General features: G+C 52.3%; 1 protein-coding gene across 2 annotated transcripts in view; it reads right to left on the bottom strand.

The window, feature by feature from the left end:
* Window positions 1–16,856, bottom strand: part of CUEDC1 (CUE domain containing 1) — an 87,876-nt gene that overhangs the window by 17,961 nt on the left and 53,059 nt on the right. For both annotated transcript variants that reach the window (XM_019636758.1, XM_019636759.1), the window contains exon 2: window positions 2,517–3,157. In XM_019636758.1, coding sequence (XP_019492303.1) covers window positions 2,517–2,849 — 333 coding nt within the window. In that variant the 5' untranslated portion in view covers window positions 2,850–3,157. The remainder of the gene's footprint in view (window positions 1–2,516; window positions 3,158–16,856) is intronic.

Below are 16,856 nucleotides of genomic sequence, written 5' to 3' on the forward strand. Positions count from 1 at the left end.
GTTGGCCCCCCAGACTCAGGGAGCTCAGGCCTCCATGACTGCATCAGGAGGCCCCCTTGCCTCTCAGCCTCTCCTGCGCCTCAGTACGACCTCCTGGGCTGCAAGAGCCAGACGCTCATCAGAAGCTCCTGGAAGCAGAATGAGGAAACGCCAAGGAGGCAGGCGTCGGGCCAGGCACGCTCCGGAAAGGCTGATCCCGTCTCCAGGGAGAGTAACCCAAGCCATGTTTCTGGCCTCCCCCTGTCTCCCTCCCCACAACCCCACCAGCCACAATGAGGTTGTTCTTCTGGCTCTAAAGGTGCTGAAGTTGTCGGCTCTGCAGCCTCCTGGCTTAATTCAGTGTGGGTGATGGATGCCTGCCAGGTGCTCTGGGGGCCAGGGTCTGGCCATTTATCTGACAAAAGATGTTTCTCTGTGGCAAGGCTACCCCTCGGGCCAGCCCACCATCCATCAGCCCCCAGAGAGGGGGCTTTTTGCAGTCAGCAGTTATTGTCATTCCAGCTGCTGCTCATAAATTTTCCGAAGCACTTTCCGCTGGCTCAGGAACTGCCTGCCGATGGGCCCAGGCAGAGCTCCAAAGGTGGGGGGTTGGGGAAACAGCGGAGGAGGGGTGCTGAGGAGGGGCTCAATCTGGAAGGCAAGATTCTTAGAAAAACAGAAGCACCCGCAGTGCAGGTCTAGCTAGGGGATGTTGAAGCCTTGCAGAGGTTCCCAGGGCTGTAGGAGCTGTGGACAAAGGAGGAAATAGTATCCTACCTGCCAGACTGTCAGAGCAAATGAGACTGTGGAAGGGTCAGAGTTTGCAGAGAACTTCCCTTCCAGCTCAAACTTAAAGGATGCATCTGTGTGAGCTCTCGCGCGCTCTCTCTCTCTCTCTCTCTCTCTCTCTCTCTCTCTCTCTCTCTCCCTCTCTCTCATACATACACTCACCCCTCCTTTTCATAAAAGAAAATCTGGCTTTTCCGATACTCCCTCTACTTGCTAATCCAGGCAGGTCAAAGGAGTGGTCTCCTGGGAAAAGAGACTAAAGAAAGCTGTGTAAAGACAGCAGCCAACATTTATTCATTCAACATTCCCTGAGTGCCTGCTACATGCCAGGACTGTCCCAGGTGCTGCAGGTGACACAGGGATGAGCCAGATGTCATTACCCACAGAGCTTCCCCTCCACCTGGAGAGAGAAATCCCAGGCAGCACCTGCTAAGGGAGGAAGAGCAAGTGGGCTTCACCCTGCAGGATGACTCTGACTGAGGGACAGTGGCTGCCTGCAGGGCTGCGCTGAGTAGGACTCTGAGGCCATATCTGGGTCTAGGTTTTCTCACTGTAAATGAGGGTAATAATAATGCCACCTCACAAAGTTTGTGAGGCTTAGAAGAGATGATACATCTAAAGCACAAGGATGGTGCCTGGCACAGGCTGGGACTCGGTGAAGAGCAGAGTCAAATCCCATCCACTGGGCCCTTCCATATTGTCCATGGCTATATATGCCACATGCCCTTGCAGGCAGTGACCTTCTCACTGAGAGACTCCGTGTACCTGTTCTGCACCCAGCACTGCAGGCTCTGAGGGGCTGAGGGGCCAAACGTGTACTGAACTCTTGGATGGCGCCAGGGAGGGCTGGCCATGCCTGGCAGGTGGGCCTTGTTGATGCAATGGGATGGTCGCATGTCCCCTATCCAACCTCCTGGAGTGAGGGGAGAGCAACTTGGGTATCTATCACTCACTACCACCTTCATCATGCCTCATCAGAGGTCTGATGTCACTCCTCTTCCATGGCTCCTTGTGCTCTAGAGACACAGCCCCACTCTTTCTCAGCAGCAAGGCCTTGTCAACCTCCTGGTCTCCATTCATTCTAGGATCCTGTCAGATGATCCTGCCATCAGTTTCCTAGCGACTCATGCTCTGTTTCACCTCTGAGCCTTTGCACAAGCTGTTCCCTCTGCCTGTACACTCTTCCCCTCACTCTCCACTCTTCCTTCGGGTCTCAGTTTCCCTCTCTGGGAAGCCATTCTCTCCTCTCCTCCTTCCATTTCTCCCATCATAGCACTTACTACTCCAGGCTGTCATGGCCTGACTCTTTCCTCTAGTCCCCACCGAACTGTAAGCTCTGTGAGGGCAGAAACTTGGTCTGACTTGGCCCAGGTGAGTACCCAGAGGTTGAAGTGTAGCCTTTCTTTGAAAAATACAGACCAGAGGGCTCCAGTTTGGATTAGCATTCACTATGTTGGATGGGGCCCAGGTGTCTGCATTTTTTAACAAGCTCCTTGATTCTGATGACCCCTGACCCAGGGTCTATTACCATGCCTGGCATATACCACTGAGTAGATAGATGCTCAGTACTTGTTGAATGACTGCATGATTCCTGCCCATAAAATAAGGCCACTGACTGACTTGGGTACGGTGTCCTTAAGAGAAATAAGGCTGCTCACTAGTTAGAGCCCAGACTGGGATATAACTCAAGTCCTCTAAGGTCAAACAGCGCCGGAGCTCCTGGTGAATTACCAGGGCCTCGCCCCTACCTCCGGGGGAATGCTGTCCTCGGAGTCAGAGCTGTCCTCGTAGGCGCTGCCACCACTCCCCTCCAGGTTCATCTGCAGCAGCTGGTCGATGGTGGCGTCCACGGCGCCGCTGTTGGCGCGCAGAACGCACTCGATGATGTCGTAATCCATGTTGGGGAACATGGTCTTGAAGTCGTCCATGGCCTGGTTGAACTCGAGGCGGCGCACCTGGCGGGCGGGCCGGCTGTTGTTGAGCTCCTGCGAGGCAGCCGCCGCGCTGCCCCCAGCCCCGCGCGCCCCGGCGGAGCCGCCCCCGGCGCTGCCGCCGCTGCTCCTGCGGAACAGGCTGGTCATTTTGCCGATCCGCTGGGCGAAAGTGCTGCCCGCCGGCGCCGAGCCCCTTCCCCCGGGTCCCTGCGCCGTCGCCGCGCGCTCGGCGGGCTCAGGAAGCTACTCCCGCGCCGCCCCCGGCCCCTGGGCGGCCAGGCGGGGACCAGACGGGCGGGGTCCCCGGGTCAGGAGACTAGGGCGCTGGGCCACCGGCGGCCCTCGGGGAGCGGTCCTCGAGGGGCGGCGGCATCCGGGCCTGGGCCGTGGGGGGCAGGACGGCTGGTCATCCACACCCACGGAGCATCCTGGGGCCGGTTCCACGGAGGTCACACCTGAAACCGAGGGAGACAGAGTCAGGGGCAGAGCGCAACAAACTGGAGCTCATCAGGGTGATGGCCAAGGGAATTAGGGTGACTCCTGCCACGCCCACGGGAGAACTGCTTCCTTCTGCTTTTTCTCCAGCTGCAATCATTAAACAGCCATGGTTCTACACTAACACAGCAGAGCTATACCAGTTGGCAAGGGCTTATTCTGTGCCAGGCACCATCCTAAGTGTTCTGTGTTGGCTAACTCATGACACACTATGAGGTAGGTGCTAGTGTCCCCAGTGTGGAGATGGGAAAACTCAGGCATAAACGCTGGGGAAGTGGAGAAGGCGGAATTTTTTTTTTTTAATTGGGGAACAGTGTGTTTTTCCAGGACCCATCAGCTCCAAGTCAAGTAATTGTTTCAATCTAGTTGTGGAGGGCGCAACTCAGTGGCCCATGTGGGAATCGAACCAGCAACCTTGGTGTTGTGAGCACTGCGCTCTAACTGGGCTAACCCTCTGCCCCAGGAGCCAGAATATGAACCCAGAACTATGGCCTCTGAGCCACTGGTCTCAACCACTACACACACTGCAAAGGACGCTTGAGGATCTGATTGGGGTAGCAGGGGCTCTGTACAGGTGATGTCCTGCCCCCCTGGTCTCCAGCCCCACCTGGTTCTTGCTTTCCTCATCTTCCCACATCACAATCCCAATATCACGGTCCCACCATCATGGCATCCAATTTGTACAGAACTCCATTAAATCTGTGACGGAACACCAGCCAGCCCACTCAGATCCAGGCATGTAAATCACTGCCAAGGTCGCCTTTCTGGTAGTGCCGTCAGTTGAGCTGCATGTGTCTAAAATCATCAAGTTCTGCTTTTCTCATGCTCATCCCAAGTTTTACAGTAATTTTGCTAATGATAGAAAAGTGGCAGCTTTATTTTAAGGGACTGTTCTATCAAAGGGTATTCTTAAGTTGGATGAAACAGGTGCAAGCCTGTTTTCCCTTTTCTAGGGCTTGTGTCATAATCTTAACTGCGGATACAGAAATGTTTGTGTGAGCAAATCAACATGCTGATCTTCCTTGCCGTGATCTCAAGAGTCAAATAACTGATGATGTAAGGAAAATGAACCCACAGAGGTGAGGAAGGTGCAGGGACCCTCCCTCACCCCGGGGTCGGAAGACCCATTGCTACCCATTCTGTCTCTTTAGGTCAGTCCCCTCACAGGTACAAGGGGACCTCATGCTGTCCCCCAGTGCCTTCCAGAGCCAACATGCTGAGATTCTAACCTCCTTCAAACCTCCACTTCCTTGGAGGGGTGTGGAAATTATCCAGGCCTCATGTTCTGGGGCTTGCTGGGTGGGTGTGTGCCTAGTCCCAGAGAGGTGGGCTGTAGTCAAGAATGGAAAACTAGAAGCACACAGGCGCCATGCAGCCCCCGACACTGATGTTGCAGAATTACAATCCCCTCCCACTCCCTAAGAAAACTAGCTAACACTGGTATATCTACACCTAGATACTTTTTCTATGCATATACTACCGTATGTATGAATTTATTTTACTGAAATGTGATCAAACCATAAATTCTATTTTGCAACTTGTGTTTTCCACTTAATAATTTATTATAGCCATCTTCCCATGTCAGAACATATAGATCTACTTCATCGTTTTTAATGCCCAAGTAGTATTCTATTGATGGGTAAAGCATGATTTATTATTCAACATCCTCCTCCCCATCAGTTCCCAGATGAGCAAGTCACAGCCCAGAGAGACCAAAGCCATTTCACAAGGAGACAAAGAGGAGTGACCTCAAATCATCAGTCCAAGGATTTTGCTATAAGAATGAACACAGAAAGGTTGCCAAGTATGACATGGCCTCCCACAGCTGGCTTTAGACACCCCAACTCTCCACCCCCACACCTCCCACCCCCCCCAACACACTGGAAGGTTGGAGGCTGCTGTTCTGATGGCCAGAATACCCTTCAAGATGGGGCTTCACCCAGGTGACTGCCTTTGTCCTGGGCTCTGGAGGCTTGCCTTGAGGCCCCTCACAAGGACCTCAGAGCCAGGAGACCCCAGAAGCCAGTGCCCTGGGCTACCACCTGCTGTTGTCACACATAGTGGTCAATGCCTCATGCTAATGCCTTTTGGAGTAAAGCCACCATCATCCTGCCCCTCAAGCAATTTAACAAGAGAGACGGAGGGACCCTGCTCTCACTTTGCCAAGGGCAGTCCCTTAGAGAAAGAAGCCAGGACCTGAACCGTCCTTGGCAGAGGGAAAAGGAAAATGGGGGGCCTCACATGTTCCTCGTTAACAGCCTTCTGGAATAGACCCTTGGGTTCTGGGCTTCTTTGGGCATCAGGAAGCACCCAAGAGTCATTCTCGCATGCTTACCACTTACAGTAAGTGCACTGGTTCAGACCCAGGCTTGCAATTCCTGCTCTGTCACTTCCTGGCCGTGGGACCTTATACAAGTCTCCTCTCTTCTTGGTGCTCCAGTGCCCTCACCTATATGTACGGAGCTTCAATGAGCATTCAACACGATAATCCTCAGCCCAGTGACTGAAACATGGTTAGTCGTGTGACTGTTGTTGCCACTGCCCCAGAAAGCTGGCAAGGACCCAAGAGTAGTCGGTATACTGGCCACGCTGCTACCTGGAGTGGATGGGGTGGGGGATTCTAATGGAATCTTTCCCCACCAACTGGATGTCAACCCCTGGAATTTCCTCTGGAAGGAGATGCTGGAAGAAGCCTCTTCATTTACCCCAGATGCAAAACCTTGAAAAACAGTATTGTGTGTGTGTGTGTGTGTGTGTGTGTGTGTGTGTGTGTGTGTGTGTGTGCTGTGACATGGAAACAGCTGACAACTCTAAGCCAGCCCCAAACCCTGCTCCACATCACAGATGAAGAGATGAAACCCAAGACTAAGAGGGAGTTGCCCAAGGACACAGAGCCAGTAGTGGCAAAGCCCAGACTTTTCTATCAAAGGGTGGTTCTGTGGATGAGGAGAAAGCGGCTCAGAAACAGTAATGGGAAATGCAGGGGAATAGTATTTGATGTACAGAAATGCCATTTTCACAGGACTCTGCAAGGATTCACCGACTCCCAAGCCAGGCTGCCTATAATTAGCACCAAGTGGGATTCTGAGACCCCCCCACCACCACCACCTCTCAGAGGATCATCCCCCACCCCCCTCACTAAACTCAAGTGCAATCTGAAGCCAGGGCTGAGGTGTGGCTAGCGTGGCTGGGAGCAGGGCGAAGGACTGTTCAGGGTCAGAGTCAAATGTCCCAGGCTGCCTTTTCTGTAACCAGCACGGCTCAAATGAAAAGCAATTTAAGACATATGAAAGAATTAAGGCAGGAGATTTAGGTTTACGAGCTGTGCCGGGCACTTTCACATTTAATCTTTAGCACTTTCACATTTAATCTTCATTACAAGTCCAGAGGTAAATGTCATCGTCCTGATTTCACAGCTGTGGAAACCAGTTCAGAGACGTTAGGTAACTTGTGCAAAGTCACACAGCCAGTACATAGAGAGGTCAGAATTAGGAACCTACTACCTAAGAGCCAAAAATGCCAAGTCAGGCTTGCAGGGCTAAGAGCCAAGGAGCCTCAGAAATGCAGCCATGTGTGCTCAAGAGACCGGGCACAGCCTGGCTGACATTCCAGCAGAGGAAATGTGACCCAGACAGCACTGAGGAAGGGAGGGGAGGAGGGGTGTCTGTTGGCTCTGCCCCAGAGCTGGCTCTGTGACCTTGGGGAAACCACTTCACCTCTCTGAACCCCAGCTGCTGGACATGGGGAAGGAAAACAGGAAGATAACCCCTGACTGGCTGCTGAAGAAGGAAGTGAAGCAAACCCACTGTGCCCGTTAAAAGTCTTGGAGGCTGACTCAAAGGCTCTCCTGAACTCAGAGATGTGAGTGACCTGGGGATTGGGAAGCAGAAACCCCACACCTGTCCTCCCCCAGGTCCCAGGGAACCAGGCCTTCTACTTCCCTGTAAAGGAATCCAGGCCTGGCAGAGGGCGGCAAACAGCCAACCTTCAATCCAAGCCTGAGTAGACAGCCAAGGTCTGAGTCACTCCCTCCTGGCCCAGAGAGGTAGGCAAGCTGCCTTGGTGTTGTTCTCTTGACCTTGCCCAAAGTCATCCTAGTCAGTCTCAGGCAGGGCCAGGTAGGGTCCACATGGGGGATGTGAGAGAGAGCCCAGGAGGAGCCAGAGTCCTTGGTTCCTATTCTGACTGGGCCTAGGAGGCTGTGTGACTTGCGAGAAATTATGTCACTTCTCTGAATCTCAGCTTCCTTGTTTGTAAAAATAAAGATAATACTGACCTGGCAGGGGTGTTGTGATGAAACTTATAAGGGTGCCTGGAGCATAGTAAGCACCCAATGAGGCATAGGCCTTGGCCCTTCCTTTTCCTAGACTATGCTCACACCCTGAGCGATCTTATCCAGTCTCATGACTTTAAATACCATCTATATACTGAATACTGTGTCCCAAATTTCTCTCGCCCTGAGGTTTCTTGGGAACACACCCTTAAGCTCCACACTTGCATATCGGACCTGCTGCCTCCACTTGGAATGTCCAATACCAGCTCCAGCATAACAGGTCGTCTGCCTTCGTGATTTTCTTCCAACCCCAACCTACTTCTCCTGGCCTTCTCCATCTCTGCTGATGGCAATTTCATGTGGCTCAGATCAAACACTTGGGAGTCAGTCATCCTTGAGTGCTCACATTCTTACACCCCATCCCCAATAGCAGCAAATCCAGTCTTCCCTGTCTTCACAATGATTCCAGAATCGGGCCCCTCCTCGACACCTCCACTGCTACTATGCCTGCCTATCTCCCTGTCTCCCCCATGACTTCCCTACAGACTGCTCGTCATGGTGGTCACGTCACTCCTCTGCCCCAAACCCTTCAGTGGCTCCCCATGTCCCACATGGTCCTGCCTGCACCACGTCTATGACTTTGCCATCAAGCCACACGCACACACAGACACACACATACACAGACCCTCACTCTTTTCTCTCCCCTCACTCACGTCGGCCACCCTGGATCCCTGCTAGTCCGCCAACAAACCTTGCATGCTCCTATCCAGGGGCCTCTGAATTTACTCTTTCCGCTGCTTTCCGAGTTCTCCCCAATATCTACATGGCTGCCTCCCTCCATTCCTTCTGGTCCTCACTCAAGCATCACCTTCTCAGAAAGGCAACACCACCCACCCCATCTGCTAGTGTTCCCTAGTCCTTTATCCTTATGAAATGGACCACCAGAGAGATGATACATCTGTCACCGACCATCTTCCCACGAGGGCAAGGTCTTCGCTTTATTCACTGTGGTATCCCCTAAATGGTGCCTGGCTCTGTCACAGGTACCTGTTAGGTGGGTACGTAAGGAAGGGTAGCCTCGGAGCACAATAACTGGATGGTCTTCACTTCCCTTCCTCCACTGGCTTCACAGAAATCCGGGGTGGGGGCTTTTTCATTTCCAAAGCCCTTTCTCCTCTATGTTCTCATTTAGTCCTCACAACAAAACTATCATTTACATAGGGGCATGCATTACTGTCCCACTTCACAGATGACGCAACCGAGGCCGGGGCAGTCCAATGACATGGTTAAGGTTCCATGAGCCTTCTGTTGCCTGGCCTGAGGGCCTCCTCCTTGGCACACAGGCTGATGTCAGGCTGGTCCCCTTTCCAAGCCAGCGCCAGTTCCAGGAGGCAGGAGGTCTACCCTCTTCAAGATCTGACTTGACATTGCACTCCCATGAGGACCAGGATCCACCTCTGCAAGGCGGGTGTTAGAAAGGTGTGAGGCTGGAAGTCCAGAGGTCCCAACTGCCAACACTTCCCTGCCTCATTCTTCTGGAAGTGGGTGGGACCACCTTAGGCCAGCTCTGTCCCTACATATTCCTGGCTTCCTTCTCTGAAAATCCCCAGGGATCAGATCTTGTGATCCATCTGTAATTGCTTTGATAATGGCCAGCAGAGGGACTAGTTGTCTCTTGTCTAAATTCTGGACCCAGCCCAGTGGCGCCACCATGCCAGGCCACTAGATGGTGTCCCAGGGCTCAGGCCACGGCTGCTCCCAGGGAAAGGGCAAACAGCAGCTTCTCTCTCTCGGAACCCAAGAATCTGCCCCACCCCACCCTCGGACTGACTGAAAAGGAAAGGAACCACCCAACCACCCCAGGGGGGGGCCTTAAAACCAAGATGCGAGAGCTTCAAAGTAATTTATTCCAGAGGTAGGAAATACAAGGCACACATGCCATCAATTTATAGCGCATGTCCTTGGCAGACATCACTAATCCATCCAGGTATTACTGTCTTGTGGAGCCCACACAGTCTCAGAACACTTTTTAACACAGCGTTCTGGGCAAGCCACTACCAAGTGATTAGAACTGGCGAGCAAAACACAACCCGCTTGCCAGCCCTTTGATTTGCCGTATCAGAAGAGCAGGCCCGGGCTAACTTTTGTCTCATCAGGAATCCAGGCTGCAAAAGGCAGCAGGGCCAGAATGAGGTCATATGACCCCTGGGACGCTTGTGTAACCATGGTTAAGTCCTGGGGAGACCTCAAGTGGGTAATGGCAGTGTTAATGGAGAGGCTGCTGAGCCCAGGGCAGCTGCATCCTTCTTGTCCAATTGTCACCTCAGACATGGTGGAGGCGGGGCGCAGGGCAGTCTGCTTAGTGTCTTGGCTTCTGAGCTGGAGAGGCCCCCAAAAGGGGGAGAAATGCAGGGGGAATGGGACAAGGGATAGAGGGAAGCTCCCAGGGTGTGTGTGTGTGCGCATACAAACGTGTAAGTGTGTGTACATGGGTGAGCTTCCAGAGGCTCGGAGGAGGGAGCGGCCCTGACAGAGGGGCCTTGTCCTCCTGCCCCTGCACTGGCTTGTTTTCTTCCCAAGCTATTAATGTCGCTGCGGCTTCAAAAGCCGGGTGACCTTTAAATGCCGAGCCTCCTGCTCCTGCCCCAACACTCGGAAATGGCTTAATGGAAACTCAAACCAGCTGCTGGGGCTGCAACAAAGCCAACCTCACTCCCCAGGTGCCTGGAGCCCCTGGGCAGCCACACCTGTGCCCACCCCAGGAGCGGGGTGGCGAGTGGGGTGGGGTTCGGCTGGGTGGGGTGCGGGGGAGGATTAAGACAGGCAGAGAGAGAGGACCCTTGGGCACAGCCATTGGGGAAAGGAGGTCTGGCTGGACCTAAGAGGAGGAGGAAGAGAGGGAGAGACAAACTCAGCTCTGCCATGCCCCGCTGTGTGACCTTGAGTTCGCCACTTACCTCTCTGGGCCATCCCCCATCATTTGGTCTAATCTAAGGCTGGAACAGGAAAAAAAGAAAAAAAAATCTCCCTCCCCCAAAAAGTCTTTTAAGCAAATGTAGAAGGAAAAAAAGGGGGGAGGGGAGACATTTTCTTTCCTCATTTTTCTCTCACCTCAACTTCTGTAGCCTGTAGCCAATGGGGGTCTGTTGAGCAAGGACTAGGGCAAAAGGTTTCAAAGAAGTTAATAAGGTCCCTCCACTGTACAAGGATTGGCCCCAGAGCCTCAGTCCTAAGGATACCATCGTTCATCTCTGCTCCTGAGGCCCAAATCATCAGGTTTGGCTGCCATAAAAAGCGCCATTAAGAAGCCAACTCTGCCTTCCAGTTGAAAAGATCCAAGATGAAGCTCCTCAGGCAAGAGTCACGTCATTTGTTTGGCTCATCTTGGTAGATAATGGTAACAATAGTAATAATGAGACTATAACACTATTGCCTGCTTCTTGATGTGTCAACCACTATTCCAAGTGCCTTATATACGCTAATTCTTTTTATCCTCTCTACAGCCCTATGAGGTACATATTACCACTGCTATTTCCACTTTATACAGAAAAACGAGGCACCGAAGAGTCGAGTAACTTGTTCAAGGCCACACAGCTAAGTGGCCAAGCTGACATTTGAGACCAGGAGGTCTGATTCCAGATTCGACACTAAATCCCCAGACTTGACCACCCCTTTGTATTCCCTGGAGCTGAGCACAGAGCCAAGCACATAGCAAAAACTCAGTAACTGTGAATTGCATTAAGTCCTAATGGGGCAGAGTTGTCTGGAGAGGCTGGGGGTGCATGCTCATCTCAGGGAGCGAGGGAGGAAAAGGGGCGGGAGGGGGGGCAGTTCAGGCAAATCCTCATCTGGAAGGAAAGACAGAACCCTGGCAGTTTCCTTACAAACACCTTTTTCTCACCCCATCGTGGTTAACAAGTTGCCAGGGCAACCAACTGTTTTCCACCCCTACCTGAACTGGTTGGGACTATTTCCACAACAATCCCTCTCTCCATCAACAAACGCTCCACGAGCTCAGCCAAGACACTCAACGCAGGAACGCAGGTGGCCTGGGAGGCGATCAAACCTCAGCAGATGGAGTGGAGCTGCTCCCCACTGCCCCGACCTGGGGGCTGCAGCTCTGGGGAGGCCCTCTGAGCTGGCCTGAATGTGTCTGTACCTGGGACTGAGAGCAATGGCCCAAACTGGAAGAAGGGGGCCACTGAGCCCAGGTACATGGCAGTGAAGCCGGGCTGGCTCCAGGTATGAGCTCATACTGGCCCAAGTCCAGCCTCTTGGGAAAGAGGGGCCAGCTGTAGGGACCTCTCCTTCAGGCAGTTACGGTCAAGTCCCCTCTACAGGCGGGACCTGCATGATCTGGGGCTGAGCCCTGAAGTCTAGACGGCCATAAGAGATGTCTCTGGGCCCCTGAGACAGGTGGTCAGTCAACACCACCACATTCAATATTTAATTTAGTATCTGAGCATGGCCAGGGAATCCAGGCCAAGGAACCAAGATCAGGGAGGGGTGCTCAGGGCGAGCAGACGAGGGTCTAGGAAACACAAGTCCCAACTCCTACCCCATCCCCCCTACACTAACACACACTTTTCCACTAATCCTAATTCCATTTTTATGGAATTCATAATATATATAATGGAATGCTATACAACAGTAAACAAAAATGAGGCATCTCCGTATGTCTTTATGCCCAAGACTTATGGCTAAGGGGAACAACGCAAGGCACAAAACATGAGTATAGTCACTCCAGGCACACCTTGGAGATATTGCGGGTTCAATTCCCGACCACCGTGATAAAGTGAGTATCGCAACAGAGTTGTAATCTGTTTGTTGGTGGAGAGTCTTGCCTTCAATTTGTAAAAAAATCCATCTGTGAAGTGCAATCAAGTACAATAAAACATGCCTGTATACTATCATGCATTGTGGCGTGTGTATGTCTGTACGTATGAAGAGGGAAAAAAGAGAGAGAGAGAATTAGAGAGAGGACTCTGAAAAGATTTGTAAAAAACTGATAGCATTAGCTGCTACTGGGGAGAATTAGGTCATAAAAGATCGAGCAAGGAAACGTCTCTGTAAAGCCTTGTATATCTTACCTTTTGCTTCATGTTCATTTATTAATTTAAAAATAAAACAAGCAAATAACCTATAAAGAATATCAAAGTGTCAGTCTTGCCAAGGGTTTTTTATGTTCTTTTTGCAAATGTATATTATCTACAATGGACATGAATTACTTTTTAATAACAATCACAGCACATATCTATGAGCACGTTCTATGTGCCGTGCACTTTTCAAGCACTTGGCATGTATTATCTCATCAAAGACCCACAGTAAAGCAGTTCTTATACCCACTTTACAGAAAAGGAAACTAAGGCTCACAGAGTTTAAATATTTTATGTAGGGTCACACAGTCAGTCACAAGAGCCAAAATTTAAATTCCCACAGTCTGTCCCAGAGTCCAAGCTCTTTCTTAATCTCCACTTTATATTGTCTCTCTAATTAAAAGACAAACAAAATCTGAATGATGACAGAAAAAAAATCTTAAGTAAGAAAAGTGAACCACAGAGCCTCCAGGGCTTTAAAGGTTTTGTAAATCCTTAGAATCCCAACTCAATCCTTTCTGCCTCGACTATTGATGGACTATTGACAGAGCCCATCTTCAGTCCTGCCTCAGTGGGAACCAGGCACCACTTCTCTGGTGGTGCTTCCATGATCCCACATGGTCAGGGACCTGCCACCTCCTGGTGGGGTTGCCAGGGAGAATAAGGCCCAATGGGCAAGGTGATGACTGGGGTCATAGCTCTTTTGGAGGTCAGACTAAGGCATGGAGGGCCCACTGGGGCAGAGCAGGGTCAGGTCTGGCCAGGAAACTCCTGGTGGAGAGAAAACCACAAGTTGGTTTTTACTGAGGCTGAGTCTGGGCTAAGAAGCCATAGAGCACGGTGGTGAAAGTGGGGTTTTAGCTCAGGGCCAAGCTCAGCTTACATCCTGATCCCCACTACGTGTGTATGAGGATGGGGGGGAGGGACCTTCTTCAAGTGAGTTTCCTCATCTGTAGAACGGGATACCTATACCTCCTTGAATGGGCTCCTGAGGGGGGACGCATGTGATGGGCGTGCACCAGCTCCACCCCCAGATGTCCTCAGGCCACGCAGCTCTCAGGGGCTGAGTCTCCAACCAGGCTCAGGAATCAGGCCTGGGGTTGTGATCTTGAGTCCAGCCCTGAAGAGGGAGTATGTTTAGCACAAAGGCCTCCCCCGTCAGAGGTCCCCAGAACCTCAGGCTTGGGGTCTCCGGGGCCTCTGAGTGAAGCAGGGCGCTGGCCCAACAGCCCCATTCCTGACTATACTCTGCCCCTTGAGAAGCTTCCTAGGGGAGGAGAAATGAAGTGATTGGAATGTTACAGTGGCCCTGGGTTGTGCAGGCCTCCTACTTCTGCTGGGGGCTGAGGGGTCGAGGGTGGTTTGACGGGGGCCTGCCCTTTCCGGGAGAGGCTCCCCAGGGCCTGGGCAGCAGGAGCACAGGCACACAGACCGAGGGGCCTCCTCAGAAGTGCTGCCTCTGGCAAGTGAGGAATGCAACCCCAGGGCTGGGAACACAGGCTTGGACAGTGGGTGGTTGGCCCTGAGCCTCCAAAGAGCAGGCCACAGCTGTGACCGGGAGGCCATCGCCCCCACTTGGGCAGCCTGGACACCATCAGAAATTCCACCCCAGCGAGAAGGGCCCAACCCAGACAGCAGGTGGGATTGTTCAGAGCCACTTACCAGCCCAGCTACTCCCAACCACAGGCTGCACCCTCCTCCTCCTCTCCTCTGTCCCTTCTTGGCCGGTGTAACTGAGGCACCCAGAGGCCAGCTGCCAGGCCTCCCCGTCCCACCTGAGGCCCTCACTCATCCACATGGCCTCACCTCTACAGACCCACGTGCCCACACATGCCCTCTGGAGATGCCACGGTTAGGAAGGCAGGAAGAAACCTCATGTTCTCACTTCCAGATGGTGCATGTTGTCAAAGGTCACAGGACTCAGTAGCCACAGAGCTGGGATTTGACCCCCGATCTCGAGACTCCTGGGCCAGCACACTCTCTCTGTGCAGGCGCACACACTAGCACACTCCAGAACAGCTCATGTGCCTGTGTGTGCCACAAGCACTGGCTCACTCACACAGTGCCACATGCTCGTCACCCTCAGCCACAGGACACAGACACCTTCTTTAGATGTTTCCTGAACTCTCCTATACAGCCCAGGTACTCAGTCCACGTCTCTTTCCACCCACCTCTGAAGCTGTGTTTTTAAAATTACAGCCACACTCTCTTAAACACACACTAGTGTGCACTAACAGCACCCTTCCCCTTCCCATAGCGCCCCCCTGCAATCCACTCCCTTCATTATGCTGATGGCAGGGCCAGATGTGGCCCCAAATCCCTATCTTCTCCCCATCTTTGCCCAGAATGATTTTTACAGTGTCTGGTGCAGTTGACAGTGAGGTTGGGCTGATCTGACCTGCAGCAGCACTGATCAGAAGTGGTACACCCTGGCCAAGGTACCAGCTTCCTGGCTGCCTGCAAGACCAGCTCCTGGAAGGGAGTGCAGGGAAGGGCCTGGCCCTCCAACGTGACAGTCAGAGGGAGGGGGCAGGAGCCCCTAGGGGGTCCCAGAACCAGCTTTCTTTGCCTCCAGGGGGCCTCAGTCTCCATCTCTAGAAAATGGAGAGAAATCGTCCCTACTTAGTCTGAACTTCCCCATCGCTGAAACCTCCAGGGATGCAGGGACACGGGTGGGGGTGGGGGATGGATTGAGGTCAGAGAAAGGCACCAACTACTGTATGAAAAATAAACCATGGTGACACCTCTGCAGAAGGAGGTGGCTACATCCCAGCCCTCCCGGTCCTGGAAGGCCCTGTACCCTTTCCTCAGCTATAGAACCAGATGCCTTTCCTCAAAAGAAATCCTCAGCAGAAGTCCATTCTATAAGGACATGAAGCAGAAACCTGCCCTCACCCCGCTCATCCAGCAATTATGTGTAAGCAGAGAACCTGCCACTGACTTGAGTGATAGGCAGTACTACTGGTGCATGATGTCAGTAAATCCTCACAATAATGTAGTAGTGTAGATTATTATCTTCTACCTTTATCAGAGCCATTTTCCAGGTAGGGACACAGAGTTATGGGTAACCTAGAGACTGTCCAGGACTGCACTACATCCAAACTGCATGGCCATCCAAGGCAGAGACCAGTGTACTGGTCAAGTCTCCTCACACACCAGTGACATGCAAGTGTTTTAACCCCACATGCTCTCATCCCCCAAGCCATTTGTACCTCTGCCTGTTTCCCCCACTGCTACCAAACTGCTCTTCTGGAAATGAAAATGTACTTCTCTATCAGTCCAAGAAGCAAATGCTTTTTGCATGATAGCGCTGCATCTCAGAGGGTGGTGATACTTCATCAGACTCCTCTGAGGTGTCTGCTAAGAACACATATTCTCCGTCCCACTATTAAATAAGAATCTCCGGGGGTATGGCCAGAGAATCTGCCTATCAACAAACTCCCCAGGTCAGTCTAATGCCCAGTAGTGGGATGACCATTATCTTACATGGTGATGCAGTTTAAAGCCCTGGATTCTGGTTTTAGCTCCATCATGAGCCAGCCAAGTGACCTTGGGCAAGTCATTTTACCTCCTGGACCTTCGAGTTCCCATCTGAAAAATGGGCAGGGAGGACTATATGACCTCCAAGAGCCCTTTTACCCCTGACATCCTCTGAGTCTGACCTGAGTCCCCAGGTGCCACGAACTTGAGTTTCACAGTCCCTGTAGCAGCCAATGTACACGGTAGGCACACATTAAAAAGAGTTCCTGTCTTGTTTGAGTTACGGAGATCTGCAAAAATACTTTACCTCTGGGCTCTAGGCCCTAAACAAATGCCTTTTGGATTATCCATGACACCTCCCTGCCCCCCTGAATATCTATTTTCTTCATTCCAACCTGAGCCAACCAGGTTCTGTAAACATTGGGTCCCACACCTGAGTTTAGTCAACAGTCACCAAACAAAGGCACTGCCAAGTCACCCCACAAGCCCAAACTCATCCCGCTCGTCTCTCACAGGGAAGCAGCCAGCCTGGGCTGTGCGGACTCTGTCCCTTCCTCCCATCACAGAACGGGCATGAGGGGCGAGTCAGGTAGAGGATGTAGCAGGAATGGCCCCAGCCTACAGATGGGTTACCAGGTTATCCAGACTTAAGGGGTATGAGGTGACGGCATGGGGAGCACCCACCCAGCAATAGCTGGGACCTTCCAAAAGCAGCTAGAGCAGCGGTTCTCAACCTTTCACAGGGGTCGCCTAAGACCATCGGAAAACACATATTTTCGATGGTCTTAGGAACCGAGACACCGCTCCTCT

Source organism: Hipposideros armiger, unplaced genomic scaffold, assembly GCF_001890085.2.
Source record: "Hipposideros armiger isolate ML-2016 unplaced genomic scaffold, ASM189008v1 scaffold_29, whole genome shotgun sequence".
NCBI lineage: Eukaryota > Metazoa > Chordata > Mammalia > Chiroptera > Hipposideridae > Hipposideros > Hipposideros armiger.